Source organism: Corvus kubaryi, unplaced genomic scaffold (assembly GCF_017639235.1).
Source record: "Corvus kubaryi isolate FWS band 111438036 unplaced genomic scaffold, C.kubaryi_AGA036_p1.0 split3-73, whole genome shotgun sequence".
NCBI classification, from domain to species: domain Eukaryota; kingdom Metazoa; phylum Chordata; class Aves; order Passeriformes; family Corvidae; genus Corvus; species Corvus kubaryi.
Window position 1 is genome coordinate 14,790,929 of NW_024582091.1, and position 24,951 is coordinate 14,815,879.

At 36.6% G+C, this 24,951-nt stretch overlaps 1 protein-coding gene across 1 annotated transcript in view; it reads right to left on the reverse strand.

The window, feature by feature from the left end:
* The window catches only part of ME1 (malic enzyme 1), a 159,465-nt gene that overhangs the window by 103,512 nt on the left and 31,002 nt on the right, over positions 1-24,951 (reverse strand). The window contains exons 2-3 of the mRNA XM_042016261.1: positions 14,840-14,973; positions 6,786-6,935 (exon numbers count right to left, since the gene is read on the reverse strand). Of these exons, the coding sequence (XP_041872195.1) occupies positions 6,786-6,935; positions 14,840-14,973 (284 nt within the window). The remainder of the gene's footprint in view (positions 1-6,785; positions 6,936-14,839; positions 14,974-24,951) is intronic.

Sequence of the window (24,951 nt, forward strand, 5' to 3'; positions counted from 1 at the left end):
CATGTACTTTCTGTCCAGTCTTCTGCACGTAGATCCACAAGATGACTGCTTTAGTAAAGAAGAAGGTTCTAATAAATACTGCATTAATAACTGTCACACAAACTGTCTTTCCCATTTAGAGAAAAGCATCTGTATGAAACTTCTTTGTTTCAGAGGACTGTCTCAGTGGGATATAAGGAAATGAGGAAGGTAATCATATGCCAAAACCCACAGAAATAAGTTCCCATTAGCTCAAAGTGCAGAAGCCCTTCAAAAGATAAATTTGATTTCCCCAAACTTGTGGAGAAGAGAGAATATTCAGTTCTAACCTCACACAACAGATAGTAGAAATTATTAAAAAGTAACAGTACAAGTCAAATGAGAACAGGGATCCCCTAGAAATATCCAGGACTCTGTGAAAGAAGTGAGCAAGGGAACAGAAAGCCACGGCCAGTACTTGAAGTTTGGCCCTCTTGCTCAGAAACCACCAAGGACATCTGTAGAAAAGCACTGAGTCTCACTATCTGTCTTCCTTAGAAGACTGTGTTAAGAATGACCAAACAGTGACTGCTGCCAAACATTTTGAGAGTCATGTTTTGAGAAGGGATGGCCTCATTTCCTCCTGCTCACAGCCAAGATGTACTCCATCCAGAGAAAACAGAGCAATGCACCTACAAACTTAGGTCTGAAAGCCAGAAATTCCATGCTTGTGATGTGCTTTAGGATAAAGCTTTTATGACCATGATCAAAAGTCCCTTAAATATTACCTGCAGAAGAAATCATGTATGAAATTTATGAGAGCAGGAAGAGGCTAATAATAGGTAAAGCTCCAACTCAGACAAGACTAAATGGAAGAATAACTCCAAGGGCTATTTTTGTAAATACCATCCCCTTCAAGTACTGCGGTAGGTTATACCTACATGCAAGCACCAAGTACATACAAAAAAAACCCACTACATGGAGGACATTCTGTTTTATAATGCTAGGTCAGGACTACCTATTCTCAGTTTGGCACAGGCTAATCATTCATGATTTTATACTGAGATGGAAATTTAATGAAAAAATAAAAATTCACACTGTACCTAAATGGTGAAACCTATTGCCAAAACATTATGAAAAGCCATGAATTTAACAGTTCTAGAGAGACCAGATGACTACATGCGCATAAACTGAAGAATATAATAAATTTTTCAAAAATCAAGACATAATTTTTTTCCTTCAATAATTTTTTACATGAGAAACTGGTTTAATATTTACAAAGCACTCTAAGACCAAAATGAGGCCCGCTGATATCTTCTGTGCAAGATCCTCACACCTTTCCCTGCAGCAGCATTACCATCTGCTGACAGACCAAGCTGAATACACCTTGGGCACAATCCAGTCTAAAAGACAGTCCAGAAGAAGAGAGGAATTCAACACTCTCTCATTGTGCTAATTTTCCTTTTCCAGCTTTCCAGAGCAGGGAAAATATTTTGCTGGGACAATTCTATTAGCCTTACCTTCAAGCTAAGGAACCAACAGCATGCTAAGCTAAGTTTTAGCTTGATGAAAGTAACAACAGACCAAAATCATGCCAGAAAGTGAAATTACTGCATGCCATGAACTCAATGGCAAGGCTATACACAGCGAAAAAAAAAGGAGAAAAAACTTGCCTGGAATATGTCAACAGTTGTCATCTTCACAAAAGACAAAAGTGAAAAATGACCAACATGTATTTCAAAAGTGCTTGGTGAGGGGTTGCAACTGCCATCATCATCAGGCTTTAGAAGCCATAAAAGGAAATACTGCCTAAAATTAGAAGAAATGCTACAGCTATGCTAATTCTCTGTTGAAATGTTACAAAATAACTTGCCACTAGAACCCGGTTGTTAATACACACACCAGGTCCTTCTGCAGAACAGAATTCCAGCAGTCTATTTTCAAAGAAGCATTTTGTTGTTCTCTATGTCTTTATTGCAAAACATTTTGATTTCATATGCTGTCCTAACAGTCACGACATTACAAGAGATCAGTTAAAAAGCCTCTACATTGTCTTTTTTTTCACCTACACATTAAAATTCTACATAGATTTCAGAGGAGAAAATACTAGGAAAAATAACTGTGAAAATTTTTTTTATTTTTTAATATAATTTTATGTTAGGCAATAATCACTTCTAGCTAAATGAAGATACTAAGTTAATTATGTATAGCAACAATCAGATGAATAAAGTCCCTAAATAGACATATGTATACATATATTTGCTTTTCCAGGGGAGGAAGAAACCATCTAAATGTGCTGAAAAAAATCTAAGGGAGCTGTTATACTGGTGAAAAAGTTATGTGAAATAAATCTAGACCTTCCAGTAGTCTCAATCAAGAAAACACCACACATCTGAAGGAGAGACAGAGTCACAAAAAAGTTCCAGGAACTGAACTTTCTTGGCTCATGTGATCCAGGAGTACTTGACAAGTTTCTGGCCTCCAGTAAGCCAAATCTGGTTTCTGAAGAGACTTGGATGCCACAGACATTCATTGGAATTAAGAAAAATAATTCTAATAAAAGCCTCATTAAAAACCACCAAAAGATTATTAAATGTACCACAGGATCAACCTTGTGCTGGCAAGCAGACTGCAACTTCTGATGGCAAAGTCAATTTTGCATGTCCTGTCACAGGAAATAAATATTTCCCTGTTCTCTAATTTCTTTTCTTTATTAAAATGCGATGCTATCTTGCAGCTGGCAATCTCAGCATGTAAACATCTGTCAACAAAAAAACAACTCACATTTGCAACGTTTGCATTAAATACCATGCATCTGAATCGTTGTAAATGTAAATACATAAAATAAATGCAAATAAATACATTCTTTTTGAGAAACATAAGGAAAGGAAAGGACAAAGTCTCAAATTTCTAGGTGCTGAGTCAGTCACGCACTTCAGTGAGGAGGAAATCTGGTAAATAATTTCAAAGCTGACATACTTTGCCTTTTAAGAGACTGCATCAGATCCTATAGAGCTCTTTAAAAATGGTTCTTAGTCAGCCTGACAAGTCTGTGACTGCATCGGGAAGTTATTTCAGACAACTGTGCCATGGCTGTGTAGCTGCATCAGCTACCAGGGCTTGCTCTGATCATATTCTGTTTGGAATGGCTTTTCCTTCTAGGAATGGCAATACATAAACAGTCACCTAACATTTTAACAACGTCCAAAGTCTTCAGCATAGCAGTACTTGGCAATTATACCTCCCTTCTCTGAATGCTGAGTTTACACAAGAATCTGAAACTCCTGGCTGTTCTCTATGCAATGTAAAAAGTTGATTTTGGACTCTTAGAGGAAATTTCCGTTGAGCTTTCCCATATTTATTCTGGTTGGATGAAAGAACTGTTACATTTCAGAAATCTATTTACAGAAATAGATTGTTTCTGGGTAAGTAATCAAAAGCTGTCATATGTATGTACGTGCCTTGTGCAACTGAAGAATCCTTTACTTGAGGAATTTAAATGATGGATAGAAACTCTGAACTAAAAAGTGACCTAGTAGAGATTCTGAGATAGTGCTTTTAATGATAGCGTGAGCATTACAATAAAACCAGAACCCCACTACATTTCCAGCATAAGTAAAGCTTCTATCCATACAAGTCCAAATCCCTTCTCTGACCAACTCCCCTGAAGGATTCTTTCTTCCCTCATCCTCCTCAACAGTTAGGAAGAAGACCAGACAGACCGGTCTTCTAAATTATGTTTATGTAACTATGTGGTGTAGGTGGGTACATGTTACAGATCTGCTATCAGATCTGTACTGTTTATTTCTACAGTAACACTCTTATTCATTAAATTGGTGGATTTAAAGCTGAATATTCAGAGCAAGTAATGCAATCTTGAGCTGAGTCTGAATTTTACAAATAAATGTCAGTTATACAGACAAGCTTCAAACCAGTGAGTCAAGTTGCTTTGCAGCTGGTTCTCTTGAGAAATGGTGCTTCATCAGATGGTTAGCTGGTCAGCCATGAATGTTTATTCTAAAATTGCAAAATATTGCTTCAGGATGAAAACCTCTGCCTGAGCCACAGAGTCCTTCTGTGCCTGTAAGCACATCATGTGAGCCCATAAAGTCTTCTAAAAACACATAAGGGAGTCAGAGAAGATGATCTCATTGATTCCACTAGACACCTATTTTTTGAACTCTAAATTAATTTTTGTTGTTCCTTGCCTCAAGCGATAATTTGCAAGCCAGGGGCTTCAAACTCATTTCAAAACATAAAAAGTATAACTGAATATTGAATATCAGAAAAAATCCTTACAGATGTAAACTAAATATGACACTGCCTTGCAAGCTGCAGTGAGATAAATATGATCTGCAGCAACTGGGTAATTTTGAACTTATTTACCTCCACGTCTGTGTCTAATGGGATATGTATTAAACTATGAAATAGCAAGCATTTTCTGAGCTGTAGGAAGAGCCAGTATTAAGAATATTCTGAAATAAAAATACATTGTGAAAGAAAAACAGTCGCTTATCTATAAAGACAGCATTTACATATGAGTCAGCATAAAGCAGATACACACAGTTCTTACAGATCAGAATACCTTTTTTTTAAGGTATGATCAGATTATACCTTTTTTCTTAATTCCAACTTCTTGAAAAAAAAAAGTCAATCAAAATTGTAAGATGGTATAGTCTGGACTAAATCTCACATCTTTAACTCCTTTTTGCCTTCTGAATATTAAATTTTTTTCCATCCATTTCATGGAAGATGCTGTTTATGAGGTACACTGGCATATAAGGCTTAATGCTAAATGATTCATGGTTTAGAATGCAATTTCAAACTAAATTATATTGGTTGCTTTTCATAGTTGGTTTTGGAATAATTTAGAAAAGGTTTTTCTTAGAAAAAAACCCATATCTCTTTAACAGCGCAGCAGGAGATTCCATTGTAGGTATTTTTCTTAAGCAGGAAAGAGTCTGCCAAAGATCACAGAACCACAGAATGGTTTGGATTGTAAGGGACCGTAAAGATTATCTAGTTCCAACCCCACTGCACAAGAGACATTGAGGTGCTGGAGCATGTCCAGAGAAGGGCAATGGAGCTGGTGAAGGGTCCGGAGCACAAGTCCTTGGAGGAGCGGCTGAGGGAACTGGGGGTTGTTTAGCCTTGAGGAGGTTTAGGGTGACGTTACCACTCTCTACAACTGCGTGAAAGGAGGTTGTAGCTGGGTGGGGGTCGGCCTCTTCTCCCAGGCAATTAATGACAGGGTAATAGGAAATAGTCTCAAGCTGTGCCAGGGAGTTTCAGGTTGGACATTAGGAAGAACTTCTTCACTGAAAAGGTGGTTAAGCATCCAGGGAGGGGGTGGAGTTGCCATCCCTGGAAGTGTTCAAGAAATGATTGGATGTGGAACTTAGTGCTATGCTTTAGTTTACATGGGGGTGTTCGGTCAAAAGTTGGACTCAATGACCTTGGAGGTCTTTTGCAACCTTAACAATTCCATGACTCTAATTAAACTGGGTGCTCTTCTCCACAGATGCTTCACATGTCTAGAGAGAAAGGGAAAAGTATGTGCATGGGCAGAGGTGCTCCCTGTGAAATATTTTATATGGCAATGACTATCAAAATGAGGGGTAATGAGACCAGTGTAACCAAAGACCTAATTTCCAAACATGTTTAGCACTTCCTGGAAAGCCAATAAATCACCACGGTGGTAAATACTGAGATGGAAAAAGGAGATGACTTCTCTTACTAAGGGAGGCACCTAAAAGCCACAGATCATTAAACAGGTTTAAGTAAGCCTTCTTGAGGTATTTTTGAACTTTTTAATGTGCACAGAAGTGGGAATTCTTGTCTTCTGCAATTGACCAGATGGTCCTGACTCATTCTGTCAGTCACAAGGCCAAAATGATTTTCACATTAACAAAACCTTGAAGCCATAAGTCTCTCTCAAATATCTCCTGCTGAAGAATTTGTGAGCAGTCATTTGTTCCCTTACATCTTGCAAGCTTCTTACTTTTGATCAATGCCTTGACTGTAAAAAACCTATTTCTGTTAACAGAGCTATGCACATGCAGCTCATTTATCTCTTTCTTTGCCAGAAAATTCTGCAGAAGGCTCCAAAGTGTTGTTCCAGTTTGCACTTGAAAGCAGTGATATACACAATGTTCTCAAACAGCAATCACCATAAATCTCAAACTCTGAGTTGATGTTCAAGAGGCAGAGTGAAACAGAAGTGTCTATCCTTCTTTCATACCACTTCCTCATCATTCTATAAATACAGATATTGGATGCAGAATAAAAGCACTCCAGTAACCACCCTACGAAGCAAGAGATTATTAATTATTTAGCAGTGAAACAGGCATTTTGATGATTTCTTTATTATTTTTAAGGTATCAGTAAATGCATATGTAATGCATTCTCGGTTTGTATACTTATTGTTTTTACATATATATATATGTGTGTTTGTGTGTGTGTATGTATAAAACACCAATAAAACAAATATATAGGCAAAAGTCTATGCTTTTCAAGTTTCTAAGACAAATCTAAAACTAAGGTTCCATTTTTCTCCAGTCTTCTAACATGCAGCTAGGATTCTAAAACAGTCAGTTAATAAGATTAAAAATACATTCACATTTTAATGTAATTAAACCAACCATTTGCCTTCTCAATGCAGATAAGAAACATACAAATTATTGTTTAATGTAGACCAAAAGTGTAGCTTGAATTATGTCAATTATTGCAGTTTTGTCTTACATTCCGCTGTTAGAAAACCCCTGCAGAAATGTGCCAAGAGGAAAACAAGATACAATTACTTTTATTTGAAGTATAAACTTACATACCTTGGCCTCCGGAATGCTAAACCATATTGTTGGCAAGCCAGTCCCACAGTGGGAGTATAAACAATAGGCATGAACCTTTCAATGTCAGAAGCCAGCACTTTATAGAAAAGCTTTTCATTTCGATCCTGAAGACTCATTAGTAGCATGTATCTGTGGAGAATTACATATAATTAGACAGACATCAAGGGAACATATAAAGTAGATTCAGAAGGATAGCAGTGTTTGGATAATTAAAATTATGTTTGTTCTATAATAGCCTCTCTCTTATTGAAAGTATTTAAATTCCTTCTTGTCTTAATAGCACAAATGGTCCAGACACAAAAGATAACAAACTGGCTGAGACAGAGAACCTGAAACCTGAAACCTGAAACAAAGTTGTCAAACTCTACATACTCAGGAAGCTAATCCCTCTCAGGTATAAAACAGTGTGCTGCAATTGAGGATTTGGTCTGTCAGAACTTATCTGTGTATGTCAGTTGTTTCACTTGAAATGAGACAAGCATTAAGTATAACTTAAACATGCTTACTCACTTGCCCAAAGAAAACAGAACAAAAACCATTAAGCTTTGCATGCCCTTGCCTCAATAGAAATTTATCTTAAATCCAAACTAATATTTCAAATAAATACTGAAAAACAAAGCTTTTGAAAACAAAGCATACACACATGGCTTTTCATCCCTTAAGTCTATGTTTGACATGAAATCTGCAATGCTATATCTCCTAACTGAAATGAATTTTGAGGAAGTTCTGTATTTATTTAAAAAGAAAACCAATGAGAAAAAAAAGAATCATATAAATGAGAGTGAAAAAAAATTCATGTTAGCTTGATCTACTTTTGACTACCATCACATCTACATTAAATAATTACATTACTGTTTCAAGACACCAACTGGGAAGCCAAATTGCAATGCTGAGTGTGACAAATGATATGAGTCTATGAGTGACTTCAAGTTATACCAGTTCACACAGGTATGACTCTGTCACTTTGTGAACACTTAAAATTTAGGAATTTAGTGATCTTAAACCTTACCTGTCTATTCACTAGCTTTAGCAATGTTAAGTATTGCTGTAAAAATTAAGTAGTCTTCTATACCAATAGGCTTACACAAAATCTTTAACTTAATTTCTGTATACAATTTATGTAGGACTTTTTTTTAAATTTATGATGGATTACTAATTACTTATACTCAAAAAGTTTAATATGTGCATCCTTTTATTACACAAGTGTTGAGGATATATATAGAACACATTCATTCCAAAAGCCAAAAGTAAGGTTTGTGTACTTAAATATTATTTGTATGAACTTTCCTTCTGCATATTCATGGATCACATGCTTCAGTAAAATCTAATTCATTCTTTAGGAAGACACAAACCTAGTCAGGTAACCATCTGACAAAGAACAGCTTAGTAAATCTGAATGCATTCCATTCAAGCTTAGCTTGCATATCCCTATATATCAGGGAAGCACTTCTTTTGGGATCTGTTATGTAAACCTTTAACGAGCACTATAAGCAAGGCAAGTGCAGCCAGTTTGGCAATTGGTGACTGTAATGAGGTGACAGAAGTGAGGCAAAACACTATCCCTTCCCTTGTGTCATGAAGGGTATTTTTGACCCTAAACAGATAAAGATCTAGAAACCAAAAAGTTGCAGTTGTACTCTAAATACCATCACTATGAGGCAATCAGAACCACCTTCCATCATACACATTAGTTTTGAATGTTCTCCAAGGTTAAATTATATCCCGCTCTTGTAGTTCTCAGCTACAAATATACATGCTAATTTTCTTTCATATTACATTTCCCTATAGCCTTTCATTTTCCCAGTATTTCATTATGATATAGCATATCTTTCAATGTCCTTGAATTCTCAGAGCATTTTCTTTATTAAAACCTTTCTCCTGAGGACAACTATCCCAACATTTATCTTGAAATACAAGCTCATGCACATGTAGTTGTGAATATACATGAAGACATTAATTTTGTTTCCAGAGAACATTTAAAGTGATGCTGGAGAATATCATGCATATTTTTGGCCCCCACTCTATACTGCAAGTACTACGCGAGCCACAGCACCATTCCGAAGCAGTTGCCAGTATTTTATTTTTTTTATCACTTTCATTTAAAATGAGATGTGGTTACTTAAGAGTGTAAAATGTCTTTTAATCATCCTTTCTTATCACTCAGATCAAGCCTAGATTTTAATGGGGTAAATAAATCTTTTACAAAAGAAACTAAAAGCTTAGCAAAAGACTTCCTTAGGGGTTTCAAATCAAAAAACTCTGTTAAAACTCTCCCCTTTGCTTTTACTGTTCTATAGCATTACACTGGGGTTTTACTTTCTTATTTGTATTTATCATGTCACTTTTATATTCAGGATATGCTAAAGAACTTGAAAAAGTAGTAACTGGATATTACTTATATTTTCAAATATTACATACTTGATCATATACAAATCAGCACAATAAACATTATTATAATGTGAAAAATATTTCTAGAGAAGTGCAATTTTTATCAGAAGGTTACTTTTCAACAGCAGGTATATGTCTTCTTTCTCAGCATCATAATTTGCTTTACTGGGGGTATCAGATTTCTCAAAGATTCTTTCTAAAGGGAAAACCAAAAATGCCTCATCCTCAATGTGGGGTTGGATATAATGCATTAGATAACAAGTATGCATCTTTTAGCAACATCCAAGTATCTACACAACTAAAAGCATGAAGTTTTTTTCAGCATTGTGTTTAAAAAATAAATTTAAAATTCAGTATTTAATGGAATCTGTTACTGAAGCCCGCATTTAATTGAAAACATAATGAAAACACACAATAAAACACTGAGAACAATCATTTGTGCTATAAAAAGGGAGAAAAATATTATCTGTCCTCAGACAGGGAGTCTTGAATGACAATTTCAGGGAAGAGTTTCAGAGCACAAAACCCAAGGTCTGGCAAGTCAGACAGAAGAGACTGCCAAGCACTCAAATTTCAGTTTGTCACTTTTCCCCCCTTGCCTTTACTTCACCTAAGAATGCTTCATACTAGTCTGCTGTTATGAAGGGAATGAAATACAGTAGCAACAAAAGGATATAAACCACATATCATCCAAAACCCAAAAGAAAACTGATATAACTACCGGGAAGTTACTGATGATTTCTTAGGATAATTGGCCCAACTATCGCTGGCATGCACTTTACAAGGCAAAATGGAAAGGTGAAAACAGAACAAACCCCAAATTCATTCGCGCTTATCTTGAAAAATATGAGAGTAAATAAAGGAGGGTGAGAGGAAAGGCTATTATTTTTAACCTGTGTAAGACACTTTGCTCCATTACTCTGCATCCTCAGTATCTATATAAAAATGTATTAAAAACAGGGAACTTTAAGAAAAAAACAAAATAAGATGGCATCCTCTGGAAATGTGATTTGATGGTCCCTCTCCTAATCCAGTTAACACATCCAGTATAACATTTTACCAGCGTGACTCTTTGAAGAGAGAAAAGCTCAGGCGGAAGATGTGACCGTGCCAGGATCAACAATTTCAGTATTAATATAGAGCAAAAAGAAATACAATTAAGAACATGCAGGGGAGAAAAAAAAAATAAATTACTTGCACAATCCATCACAGCTTTTCTAAATTTAGATGAATAGAATTTTTTCCTCTTATTGGTGTCCCTTTTGTCAAGCATACCAGGCAATTGATTTGCTGCTGTTCCACACTCACTCTGTGTATGAACTTTTGGAATTTCAGAGTCCAACAATTTCATGCTATGAGTTCACAAAGGCGTTTCAGCTGCGCCAAAACATGTCATGGTACTATCTATCAACTTAGCTTTATGAATTTATACACTCCCCTCTTTCCAAGCAAAACCAGGGCAATCCTGCCAATGTAAGATGCTGTCATACACAGCATTTATGTTTCATCAGACTATACCCTTCTGTCTAAGGTACTAAACAGCTTGCACCTCTGCAATATCTAAATGCTGGTACTTAATCTTTTGTATTTCGATGTAAAACACACAAGTATACACCCACTGCCAAGATCTAGAAGGAAAACAATGGCCTCCCTTTATCTCTTTTCAGGCACTGTTTCTATGGGAGCAAAGACTATGCCAGGTGCATACTGCAAGAAACACCGGGATTTTTTCTGGAATTAGGACATTTACACTCAGTAGAAGGCAATAACTGCATGCTCTTATGCAAGATTGTCCTTGAGCACCTGCCTTTACAGGGAGCACTTGAGATTTCCAGTTCCAGTTAAAATAGCCAAAATCTTCTGACATTCTTCATCAGTGAAGAGATTCAAGGGGTAATTGTGGCAGGATCACAGTCACTCTTCTTTAAAATTCCTTGATACAAGTATAAATATAGGAGACCAGAGTTCACGTATTGTCTTGAGGATTGAGCTCACACACATGTAATGCACATGTTCTCCAAGCAGGCTCTTTATTGACATACTCCAATGAAATTGTCAGACGCAACTTATAAACACATCTGCAAATCACGTTTTGCACAGGCAACTTTTTGCACACTCAATTCACACAAGCATTTTATCTGCAAAAAAAGCCCAAGATGTCATTGTTGACATGGAAAGGAAGTATCTTTTTCATGCAAATATTACCAAGTCTTTCCATCAGTGGTCTTAAATGTAGACCTATGCATATAACACAATTTTATTTTGTTAAAAAATGGAGAAAACACCACAGCTATATAAAGCCTGAATAATACACGAGGAAAGTATTTTTTTATCAAAACACAGCATGGCACGAATAGTCAATTTAGATCTGCTAGGTGTTCACACAGTACAAATATGATTTCTTAAAGAAACAATTCCATTTGGAGGGTACTTGGGGATTTATATAGGTTAATATTCTTAAGGGACAACCTGACTTAATTTACAAAAATTTGCATTGATCTGTAGGAACCCAGAGTGCCGAGAATATTTCTCTGCCTGTTTTTAAGGGTTCTTACCCCCCTGAACAACACTGTTTTAGCTTCAAACCTCGGAAAAAATTACCAACAGTCAGACAAGAACTAGAAAATACAGTGGTGTGAATTAGGTGATAAACTACTGTGTAAGATTGTCACAGGGTGAAAAATTTAGAGGTTTTGGGCTTCTCTTTATAGTAAATAGATAAGAGTAAAAAATATCAAAATGGAGGATTGTTGTTATTCTCTAAACCTTCTTCTCCTTCTTCTCCTACTCCATGTTCTGCAGTAAAAGTAGTTTGGAATGATTGGATAGAGAATTCCGCAGGTCCTGCCCGTGTTACTGAATAATTGGTAGGAAAGTGAAAATAATGTACGTTTTTAGTAACTATTGGTTAAAATATCTTTAAAAGGCTGTGTAAATCTTGATAATTAGCTCTCACTCCAACTTTTCTTCCTTCTATGCTGTACCTGGGTCACGCTAGTGGCTCTGTTCCTCCGATAAGACTTAATAAACAACCATCTAGAAGCATTGAAACTTAAGGAAAAGTCTCAGTTTATTTTTGAAACTCCTTGCAAGGACTTTCAGCAAATTCTCTCCCATCCGGAGGGACTTGATTTATGGCACGGTACAGTGTCATTGATCCAAGATTATCCCTGAAAGCTTATTTCTTAAATACTATGGACTTGCATTATGAAAGCATACACCAGCTCAGGTTGGAAGGGACCTCTGGAGATTGCCTCATCTGATCTCCTGCTCAAAGCAGAGTCAGCTACAGCAGTTTGCCCAGGACCATGTTCAGTCAGGTTTTGAATATCTCCCATGGATGGAGATCCCACCACAGCTTATCCAGCATTATAAATGGGGCCACACTGTTTGTTCACTGTTTGTTCATTGTAAGGGGAAGGAGAAGATTCAAATACCTGGGCCAAAAACTACGGCTGAGAAAATACCACAGACACATCACAGAATAAAACTGAGAAATAAACACAGCTATATTTTTTAATACATTAATTATTAAAATCTTAATTTAAGTTTCTGACTAGTGGACACATTAGTGAGAAAAAAGCCTGAATTGTAATAGTTTCAAGCTATTTCTGTGAACGGAAGACTTGCGAGTTTTCTAAGTTGAACTGCATCACTAAAACCAAATTAACAATAATAAATTTTTACTGCAAAGCTGCACAGTACAATATAATACTGTATCTTATACTATATATACTTTATACTAAAGCAGGCATTATAATAAAAACTGGCTTTATGGTACAAAATGGCAAGCTACAGTCTAATGTTCAAGACACATGGAATAATTAAATGTTAGCGCTTCTGTTTTACTGATGTCTGGTTACAGGAGCAGGAAACAAATTTCTTCCTTACCCAATGATGTATTTGGAAAAGAGAAAATGCCAAAGAAGACTCAGAGGTTGGAAAGAATGCCGCCAAGTTTTTGTTTAATTAAGTATTTACAGATCTTAAGCTTAACAGCAGCAACTTTGGAAAAATATTCTCTGAAGCAAATGGCTTCTGGAGAACTTTTTCTTTACATTTATTTGTAACCATATTATATTTTTTTATAGTTTTGTATTATCTGTGCTTATCATACATGGATTAATTATACCTTAAAAAAAAATCTTTCCTCCCCCACCCCCAAGACAGACATTTTTCTCTCCTTTCTTTTAACGCAATAAAGATAGCTGCAAGGTATTCCCACAATACTTGGAGACAGTTATTTTTATTTCATTATTCCCACTGCAATCAAAACTTCAGAATACAGTGTTTTATTGCAGTTCAAAAGGCACATCATTCAAAGTTTTATTACTCTGTCATTTAAAACTGATAGATTAATTATTTTTTCCTTCCCTGAAGAAATTTTTCATTTTGGCAAAAAGCAGCTTCAATATCCACAAATTTTTGCTAACAAAAATAAAGAAACAAGACTTGGAAATATTGCTAATTTCCTTTTGGCTGTTGCATAGCTAGACCTGTGAGGTTCTATCTGTAATGTTTTAAAAAGCACAAGTGCTTTTCTTCTATGACCTGAAGTAGGAACAAAATTTCTTTCCTAGTTAAATAACACATGAAACAGTAGGGTAAAGACCTTTTTTCTTCTGGTTTTCAAGTTATAGGTGAAGAGAAATTCCAGTAATTCAAGCAGAAACAAGCAGTTGAAACTGCCTTAAATGTCCTGAAACACATGAATGAGCTGTATAATGAAGAGACTACCTCAAGACAGAGTTAAGGAGGAGATGGGAACAGAAGGATAGAGAAAGTTTTTTCCTATGGTAACATCAATGGTTGAATCAGGGGGCTTCATGCAATTTTACACTTTCCTATATGCAGGGACTTAGACTCATAAACATTCTAGCCTTGGAAGCTACTACTCTGTGACAACTGATAATGGCCTTCCTGAGAGCACTGGAGAATAGTTAGCCCACAAAAGATTCCACAATTGCCAAGAGCTTCACTTGCAAAGAAAGCTGTCCTCATCCCATTCTGACTCCATAAAAAACAAAGGTTATGGCAACTTTAAATTATAAAAAAGCCTTGTCACCAACAGATGGGTACCTAAAAGCCATGTATTACTGATAACAAGACATCCCACGACAGAGAAAAGCAAGGCACAGGAGTAAGGAAATGAAGAAACAGTGTTTTGTTCTAGGGCCTATAAAATACAATTTTTTAAGAAAAAAATTTTAGCATTCATAACAGTTTAAAGCCCTCCACAGATTTTTTCCTTAAAAAAACCTAAGCACAGCAGTACTACATTACATATTAGTTTTACAGCATTTTATAAATTTAGAATGTTTTAATGCATTTGTATCTACATGCATGTAAAGTCATTACTGACTTTTAGTTTCACAGTAGTTCATTTGCTTCCAATGACCTTTGTATCATTTGGTTACCAAAGTAACTTCATGTGAACAGCTCTGGAAGATTACAATTTTAAAGTAGGAGTTGATCTTTTGAAGAAAGCACTTTAGAAAAAGTATGTACTTAGTTTAACAATTCCCAATAATCAACAACTACAGCTGGAAAAAAATACCCCAAAATTTCACCTATACTACTATACAAAAAAAAGTAAGTGACTCATGAATTGATAAGTAGGATAAAGTTTCATAGCCATACTGTACCTGTCTAGGTCACATGTCAGCCTTTCAAAATTCTTAAGAATTGTATAAACCTGAGCATCTTGACCAAGAAAGCAAGGCGGCAATAATCCATGAATATTCAATTGTTGCCTCTCCTCCAAGGTAAAAGCCATGCCCTGAAAAAACAAAAATAAAAACAAAAACCATATATAGATGTATAAGAGAGAGAATTAATTTAAGAAAAATTCTGCAGCAGATCATAGCACAGGTAAAGTCAGCATCAGAAAAACTATTTAAAAAGAAACAGAATTTAGAATTGTGCAATTATTTTGGGAAAAGGTTTTATTGAGCCGTAAGGAAACAGGCCTGTACAGTACAATAACTCCATCCCAGCACAGAACAAGCTAAGGTCTCCTGATACCACAAGAGTACCACCTGAAAAAGTGTTAAGTTACAGCTGAAGAAGAAAGCAGCCATATAATCACTCCACTCATTTTCTGCTTTTAATGAGGTCTGTCTCTCTAAAACATCCTCGAGAAATTACCTGTAAGCTTCTGTAAGAAAGATTGTGCCCTTAGAGCAGAAACATGACTGTGGGTTTAGCACACCAGCATCGAGCACTCTAGCTGCTGAAGTTTTACTCTGCTGTGGTAACTACAGCCAGGCAGGACTGACAGACAGGATCAGACCTTTGACAGCTTTAGTAGATAAGAAGAAAAGTCAGAGGAATTTCTTCTATACACGAGCTGTGAAATGTATGCATTTGTTTCACACTGTAGCCCTTGGTCGCTGGCACCACAGACACGTGGCAGCTCTCCTTTAGCACCATTCCACCTGCACTGCTTCTGCTCCAGAGTCAATACTGGCTGATCTGCACGTCTTTGAGGCCTCTCTTAGGTTTACACTAGAACTGTCTGTATCTTTCCAACATGGTTATCATGTAGCTTAAAAATATTCTAAAGTTCATGTAGTAGAGGTTAGGCAGCAAGTATTACTCTACAAGAAGATGAGTATGTGCGAATACACATATAAGCCATAGATTAGACAGTTCCCTAATATTCAACATCTATGATACAACTATATAAAAAACACTGTTTCTTACCCAAAAAAACACTTGAGAAAACACCTTGAGATCCATTAAAGGAGGAAAAAATAGCAATATAGTGTTTTTGCATTAATTCTCCTGTGGAAAATAAGTACTACTGAGCTACTTTCAGAACCACCTCTATAAAGAGACCTTTAAAATGTCTTTGTTCATGTTACCATTTGAATTAGCTGAGTCAACAAATGACAGGAAAAAACAGGGAAAACAAACACATAAATACAAAAGGCTTCCTTCAGTCTACATTTTCACTACTCTTGTCTTTTCAAGAGAACAAATTCAGTCCTTTACATAATGTCCTTACTGCCTCTCACACAACTCTTGGTGAGTGATACAATGGGAAAAATTCACGCCAGTTAGCTTGGTTACCTAGACAAGCTCTTCTTTTTTGTATCTGTTTTGTTGGGGTTTTTTTCTCAGAAATAGTCAGCTCATAGGGCTTATTCTTACAGAACAAAAATATATTACAAAATCTGCCTGTATCTTACTAGTCTACATTTCTTACACCATTTTTATACTAAATTTTCAAGTTATGTCATTGTGACTTGAAAAAAAGTAGGAAAAAAGCCCTAAAGCAGCCCCATCACACTATCTGCTCTATAATGCCATTAATCAAATTGTTACCTTAAGCGAAATGACAACTCAAAGAAAACCAACCTTATAATGAACACTTTACAAAAGACCAAACATTTCCAGAATGTGCTTCTTCTAGCCTAGAGAGGAAATGAATGGAAACCAAGTCTAATAAAGATCAGTAACTGTTTTGCTGTAGTTCTCCATGCATGAGAGATTTCAGAGGTTTCCAAATGCGTACACAAAGCCTGCATCTTTTTTCCCTAATGAGCTTTCTGTGACCAGATACGTCATGAATGTCTTCAGCTGCTATCCAATCTTGAAAAACCATGGAAGAAGGAAGAGTCAACACTTCTCACAAGTTTATTCAATGTTGATCCCTCTCATCTCCACTAGACTATTTTGGGCTTAAAAAACCTATGTCTGCTCACACACACTTCAGAATCAGTTCCAAGTGACTGGACTTCAGGGAGCTGAAGTTTTAGTGGATCTTCTAATGCTGGCAGTAAAGTGGCAATCCAGTTATTCTCTGCAATTCTCCTTTCCCCTGTTTCCATTAGTCAAATGGAATGACAAAAATTTCTGAATGTCTGTGTTTGGCTTTACATTAGGAATAAAATATGGACTTTAATTACTATAATAGGGTTTCCCCTCTTACTGGAAAATGTATTTTATTTTAAAACAAACACATGTGTTACATCTTGCCAAATGCCTTTTTTAAAAAGTACTTCATCTTGGAATAGCATATTTTCAATGTATTACTACAGTTTCTATAGTAAGTGTTAATTTCTTTGGTTCATCACTGCAAAAACACAGCACCCACCTACACCCCCTAGGCTATATATGGTTAGAAAATCCTTTACTTGAATATTCCTCTTTGGCACAGATATAATGGATTTTTCAAAGTTCTAAGGTGAAATGTTAATTCTTTTCTTCCCCCCTCAGATTCCATATTTGCTCAGAAGAAAAGAATTACCATTAAAATATATCACCTGATAATTTAATAAGACAAGGCCATTTTATGAAATAAGTGTATGCTATTCCATCTGCTTATAATAGGGAAGAATTCAGCTATGTAGGATTTATGGTTTATGTCTAGATTTCTTGCACTAGCCTCAGATTTTCTTTTCTACATCAAAATTCTTATTTTTTCCTGTTTGAAGTGTTGTTTCCCAGTCATCCAGCAGAGAGGGCTCTAGGTCCAGCTTGGTTTACACACTCCTTTCCCTTCCTGAGAGGCGTATTTTGCACGCACCTGGATGGGACAGACTTCCATCATCTAGCATCCCAGCTATTATAAACAATGTGGATATTTTTATTCTGCAGCTTGTATTACAAATAAACTTTTAAAGAACAATAGTATGACAATCTAAAAGCAGCATAAGGGCAAGAGACCACAACCATAAATATTAACCTCTGCCTAATTAGTTTTGGTTTATTCACTGCTTTATGCATCATATACATCATAGAGATGAAAAATATAGTTATTGTCAACCCTCCCAGTTAAGAGTGTGCAATTCTTCAAGAGTTGTGTTTCATATGTTTCTGTATATGCTCTGGTTTGCTTTTGACAAAACCAAGTTGTCCTCCAGGCACCTCATTACCTTCCTTTCTCACAGACCTTTTGGTCAAAATCTTGGGTTATTTTTTTTATTGCTCCTTAAGCAGACACACCTTTCAGCTTCTCAGTTGTACACAGAAAGCTCTCTGAGTTTTCAAGAAATTTAACTCATTGCAAATACATTTAATTCTGAATTTGTCTCTCCATTTGTAATGTTGTGAAGTTTTGTAATTGTAGCAGTGAGTTCTATTACTGCACATCATTCAGTATTCTTTCACTATTTAACGTCTATCAGTCAACTCTGCTCTCAACTACCTGTCCTCTGCTCATCATCTCTGACCCCCCAAGGCCCCTTGCCCCTTATCTACAATATTGTTCTAGTGACATATACATCAATACCCTTTTTCAGTTGCAGTATTGAAAAACCAAAAAACAAAATAAACAGAACAGCATCATCTTGTATCAGACAGCTTTTTGCACTGGCTTTCAACTGAATTTTCAAGCAGTGCTTGAAAAGACAGAGAGCACATTCAAAATACTTCAAGAGGTGTCTCAGCCTCTGTTCACAGTCAACAGAGACAAGTTCTCTCTTAATACAAATTAGATTGCACTGACATAGTTTTCCTTCAGATAAAATATCTGAAGCTCATATAATTGCTAGGTTTATATAAACTTCTCTAGAAAAAGAGAGTGTACTAAAGCAGTATGTGCATCCTGTTCATGCACTAATGAGATTCAGCTTCACTAATGGGTAGCCAGTATTCATTGCAGGGATCCTTCTCCAATTTCTCCCAAGACCTAGACATTTTTTGTTCTAGTAGATCAAAACTTTCATTTTTAAAAACTTCAACTCATTTAGAAGAATAGGTCATTTCCTCTTGCTGGCCTCACTGCAGGTGTACCACAGAAGTATCAGCCTAACAGCATGTAGAAGGAGGCTGGCTTAGAAGAGGAAACCATGTCCACATCCAAGGTTCTCTACCTCAGTGACTCTTTCATCAGCCTCTGGAAGGAGAAAATCAAGGCTTGTAAGACTTCAGGGATTCAGCAGACAACCACCAACAGCACTACTCAAGCTCAAGTACTTGCATATATATTTGACCCTACTGGATCCTTGAAGGGGGAAGGAAGAAATGAGGAGGAAGGTAAAAAGGTGCAGCAAGGATGTTTATTTAAAAGTATTTTCTATTCTGTGAAAAAGAAGTCTCTGGATTGCTGGTCTAAGATATTGCTAGGGGAAAATTACAGTCTCTAGAGTATTTTGGGGACAGACAAGTAGGTTCATCACTGTCTCAGAGTCCATCAAAAAGTAAGAAACTCTCTGTTAAAAAACTCATTCTCTGTATCTAAATCATAAAAGTGCAGTGAACAAATTTCAACGATATAGTGAAAAAAGCACACAACTCTGAGTGACTCAGATATGCTCAACATTTGCTGCCATGGCTGGAAAGAGGAGAGCTCGCACCTCGCCACTCCTTGCAGGATCCCACCGCACCAGTTGGTATCCCTGAGCAGAGGCCAGGGAGCACTCTGTCAGACAAAGATCCGAGCAAAACCCACAGCTGCCTGCCATACTTGTCTGTTCAAGATCTGAATCAATTTTTTGAACAAATGGACTTACAGAACACCACAATTCCAATCTTAAAAATTCCATTCTTAAAAACAAACAAATAAAGGACACGCAAACAAGACGAATGCTCTTGGCTGAAAGACCAACAACATTCTCTGATTACTAGAGAAGAGTTTTTTCCCCAGTATGTCCCAGTCATACATCATCCCACGCTGCTCACACCACTTCATGCACAAGACTGTCTCCAGGAGAAATTCAACTGCAGAATTAGATGCAGTCCTTAGGAAAACATGATCTTTGGTACACATGACTGTTTGCAGGCAATTCTTTCACTGGTCAAGCTTTGGCCTTCAGCAATTTTGGCTTCTCATACTACACGAGTACTGTTAGGGAGGAATCCAAGTCAAAATTAATGTCTTTTAAGGACTACTTTGGCTGAGGAAGCAAAAAAATGTATGTATAGTCCTGCTTGCTATGTACGAGCTACATGACAACAGTTTCAGGCACCTAATGTGATAAACCCCTTTCAGAATCTGAGTATTAAAAAAACCAAACCAAAAAAATACCAAAAAAACCCCCCACCAACCAAAAACACAACTTTGCAAAATTTTACATGTTCAAAGAAATTTTTATAAAATCTCTATAAAAATATAGAACATATGGGTTTTCAAGCATTTTAAGCTACATTTAAGAGTTTAATGATCTGCAAATCCCTTTGAGCTATTTTATATAATTTGTGTTTTTTAAAAAAGTCACCTTACGAACAGGCAAAAAGAAAGTTTTACAAGCATTTCCTCTCCATTTTTCATTTTTATTATCCAAACATGGCTTCAGAGAAACCAGATAAATACTTCTAATACTCCATATCCAACGCTCATTTCAAGGCACAATACACCAGGAAATACTTAGAATAACTAATCTGAGCACACACTCCATAATGAACTCATTCTGCTGAAAACAAATGTGGTTCATGGCAAGAAATTGGTGTTGGAGAAGTACATATGGCTAAAGATGTTACTGCTGTTTTCTCTACCCATACTTGTCATGACTGCCAAAAAAATATTACAAGCAGAGGCAGCTAATGCAGCTATTTGGGCAAACATCTCTTCTGCAACCAGTGCTTTAGGCCACACCAGTCACAGTAAATACCCCAGTAGGTAAGGAGAGGGACTAATTCTTTTTTAATGGTGCAAATTTACACACAGTTTTCTGTTAAGGTGGCTTCTTTTGGACCTGAAGAAAACAATATTTCTGAAAAATGTCAATTTGCATTAACTTAGAGATTCATGTTTCTTCTTAGGAATCATTTGCTGTAAAGACTATACACAAACGAAGGGTTTGCATAGCTGAATCCAGTTGCAATTAAAAAAACAAAATCAGGATTATTAAAATTTTGGAGAAAAAAGAAATCCTTTCCAATGGTGTTTATGAAGGCTAGGGAGAAAGATGACAAATAAAAATTGGTAAGAAGAAATATGCCCAATAGCAGAAAGTTATCACAGTTCAAAGATGAATAGCATAGAGGTAAGAAATGAAATCTGAATATGAAAATACAAATTTTCTGTTGCAACACTCTGGCAACACATACAGACAACACCTTTGCTTTCAGAAGCAAAGAACATTGGTAACCATTTATAATGCACACATTATTTAAAGTATTATTAGACTGCAACTAGAAAAGTCACTGTGTGATGGAACTGCTATCTTTCAAATAAGTTATTTTTCCCCAAACCTATGCTCAGATTGTCTATTGGACATTTCATGAGGCACATTGGATTATGCATCTTGGATTAAGGTTTAAAAATCAGTATACTAACTAATGATTAACAGTCCATTAGGTTCTCTGGCAGAGGAACTGTTTTTTTCTTGCCTTTCTACAGTACCTAACACAGATACAGGTCTCAGCCCAGAGCTGAGATCCCTGTATTAGCAATGAATCCTGCTAACTAAGTGCCTTCACTGGAGTTTGAAAAGCCAGGCACAGACAGGTATCTACCCTGGTTAAGACAAGAAAGAAGAAAGATAGAGAAGGAGTACTGGTGAAGTGTAAACAGCAGAACCCAGTTTAGATACAGCACTCATGCTCCTTTTGATAAGCCCTCATGCACAGGCATCCATCAGGACTTCTGAGTCTGCGAGGCATGCTGAGGGTAAGTTTTAAAAAATATACAATAGTTGATGGGCACAGCTCTGAACATACAAGAAAAGAAGAAACTGTCCTAGTTTCAGCTATAAAATGCCAAAAGGCATAGGTCTTCTTCTATGCACTTTTCTTTAAACACAGCTTTTTAACAAGCACTTTAAGTTGAAAAACTATACTGTGACATTTGGCATTTATATTTCAAAGCTGTTTTTCTAGAGTTGTGGTAGATCTGTTGCAGTGTGTTGAACACACAATTTTTTTTTCCAGGAGCACCAAGTGACCTGAAGCATACTCATAGCCCAATTCTAAGTCCATAGGATTTTCAAAAGTAAACTTAAAAAGTCAAGTTAACAGGAGAAACTGAAACAAAAGTCAAAACCAGTTTCCAACAAATAAAGTCCAGATAAATACAGTAGCTAATACACACACCCATGGACTTATGACTCAAAACAAATGCAGATGGCCAGAAGGAGATCAGACTTCTCTTGGCAAATTCATCATGGGAATGTGTGGGCAGCTTGGCAGCCGTGCCGTGAGCTGATACAGTGATTGCACACAAGCATGATTCAGACCAGCATTTTAGAAATGCCACATCACAGCATTCTTATTTTAACAATCCTTTAAGCTAATGTAAACAATTACCTGAAGGTAAGCAAGCAAACCTATTTTAAGAAACTATTTCTAGATACATATACAGAGTAAAATCTTTTTGCATTGCATAATCTTCCCTCACCCTAATTTTGAGAAGATTGTACTACACAAACAGCAGACAGTAACAAATAGACAGTAAAAGAAGTTGCCAAGAAAATAATGGATAAAAATATTTTGTACGCTGTGCTTTAATGAAGGATGATGGGTTGGGTCTAGTTAAGATTCTAAATTCAGTAATTCATATGCAGTATAGGCACCTATCCATCCATGATAATTATAGGATAAAGCTCACTCAAGAATAGGTACCTTGCAGTCACTAATCCAAATTGCTCCAGTTACTATATTGACTACAGACCAAATTCAGATTTGCACACGTAAGCACTTACTGACACCTGGGAGGCTTGAAGGTATTGGAACAATCAACACTGCTCATTATGGCAATAGTATCAACTATGAATCCACTGCATAGCAGGCTTTCACAGCACCAGATGACAGCCAGGCACCTCTGTATCTCAAGGGGCACTAGTTGCCTATATGTGGCTGCTACACCAAGCCTCAACTTTTGACTCCTCAATCCACACGTCCCATTGAAAAACCATATTACTCTGAATTATTCATATTGTTACAGGGATATTTAATGCCAAAGCAACCAGAAAAATGGCTAGAGCTGCATTTGTACGCTTCAAATCAGAGCTGGCTCTCTCAAAAGCTGACTGTCTTCCTACTGCTGCTCCCACCTGGGAGCTACAATGAACATAGGCATGAGCAAACTGGGAACTGGACCAATGGACGTAGTTATCTGCTACTAAGAGCAACCACCCTGGTTCTGTTTGTAAGAGCAGCTAAATTAATAACAGGCTTATTAACAAGCATTGGGTGTGATCTGTGCCTCCCCTGACTCCATCCCCCAGCAGAGGTATTCCACCAGTGGAGAGAGACCTGTCTTTGCTCTCTTGGTTGCCCTGAGCAGACAAGACCAAACAGCAGCCTAGAACACAGTTTAAACCATAGAGTCAGAGAAGCTGAACAAATATTCATATGTTGGGGTTTGGGGTGGGTTTTTTTTTGGTTTGTTGTTGTTTTTTTTGTTGTTGTTTTTGTTGGCTTTTTTTTGTTTGTTTGTTTTTTGTTTGGTTGGGGTTTTTTTTGGTCCCTGGATATTTCTGAGCCATTTTTATTCTTTTATAACTCCTTTGGGATGTACTGACCCTCAAAGATTACTACTTGGGAAAGTCTGGTTATGGGAACCAGAGACAAGAGCAGCCTACCACATCACTTACAAACTTGTTGAGCATGTTCTTATGACAGATTTTAATTTTCATAGCTTACCTATGATATAGATTAAAAACCTGGTTGTAGACCAGTCCAGAGCTCTAGCCCCCTGGGTGAATCATGGTAACAAAAGTAATCTTGTTAATTACCACCTTTGTCAATACTCGATGTCATCTAAAGATGCATCAATGTGCAGTTTTATTTTTAGGTATTACATTTATATAATAATTGTATATTAAATTATAATTTGGATAATGATGGGGTTTTTTTAAAAATAAAGATGTCACTAAGTTTTACTAGACCGTATTCTAGTAAAATATTAAAATATTCTACATAAAATATTAACTTCCTTGTACAGCAGATGCTATGAGTCAGTACCCTATATCTCGAATATGTAGCTCTAATCAAAGGATGCCTGCAATGCTATGACTGGAATAACTGACATGGAACCCCTATTTATGAAGGGAATTTAGATGAACATAGTATCATTTGACATAGAATATATTGCTAACCAGAATTATTCCAAACAAAATGCAAAATAATAGCTCTCTAACTGCAATAATTTTACAGATAAAGTACAGTCACCAGGCATGCAGTCTCCAATATACAATATTTACATTTGCAAAATCAGGTGTTATTTGAGAATCAGGCATGATCTCCATGTAACTAGGAGAGGAATTTCAGTAACTGACAAAAATTCCATCTGTCTGAAATAAGTACTTAACCAAATACAGGTTAGTAAGCCCTGAAATCCTGAGGGGAGTTGATAACCCTGATATGCTTAGCAGATTTTATTATTGCCTTTCAGAGGCTAAACAGATTACCATATTCTGGGCTTCTGATAGGACTAAGCAACTAATTTCTTTTCACTGGCATGATAAACAATTAACAAAAATAAATACGTTAAATACTGTAACACAGAGTTGTGTAGAGCACAGCAGAGCCCAATCTCAGTGCTGTGGTCTTTGCTTCTACTACTACATTGATATACTTTCTTCCTACTGCGTCCAGGTGGTGACAGAGGCACTGGCCAGCCTAGCGAACGACAAAGGCTTGACCTGAGAGCCGATGGCACTGTCGTGTTGAGTGACACCAGGCACACAGATTATCACGTTACTCATGGGTAGTGTGCTGTTTCACTGTGCCTAAAGTGACATGTCTACTCAAAATTAGTCCTCTGGGCACCCTCCACAGACTGAGGAGAAAGTCGGACTGGGACCCTAGGTGGTACGCTTTTTCCTTTATAGGATTATAATGAACTATTTCAGACAAAACAAATGAG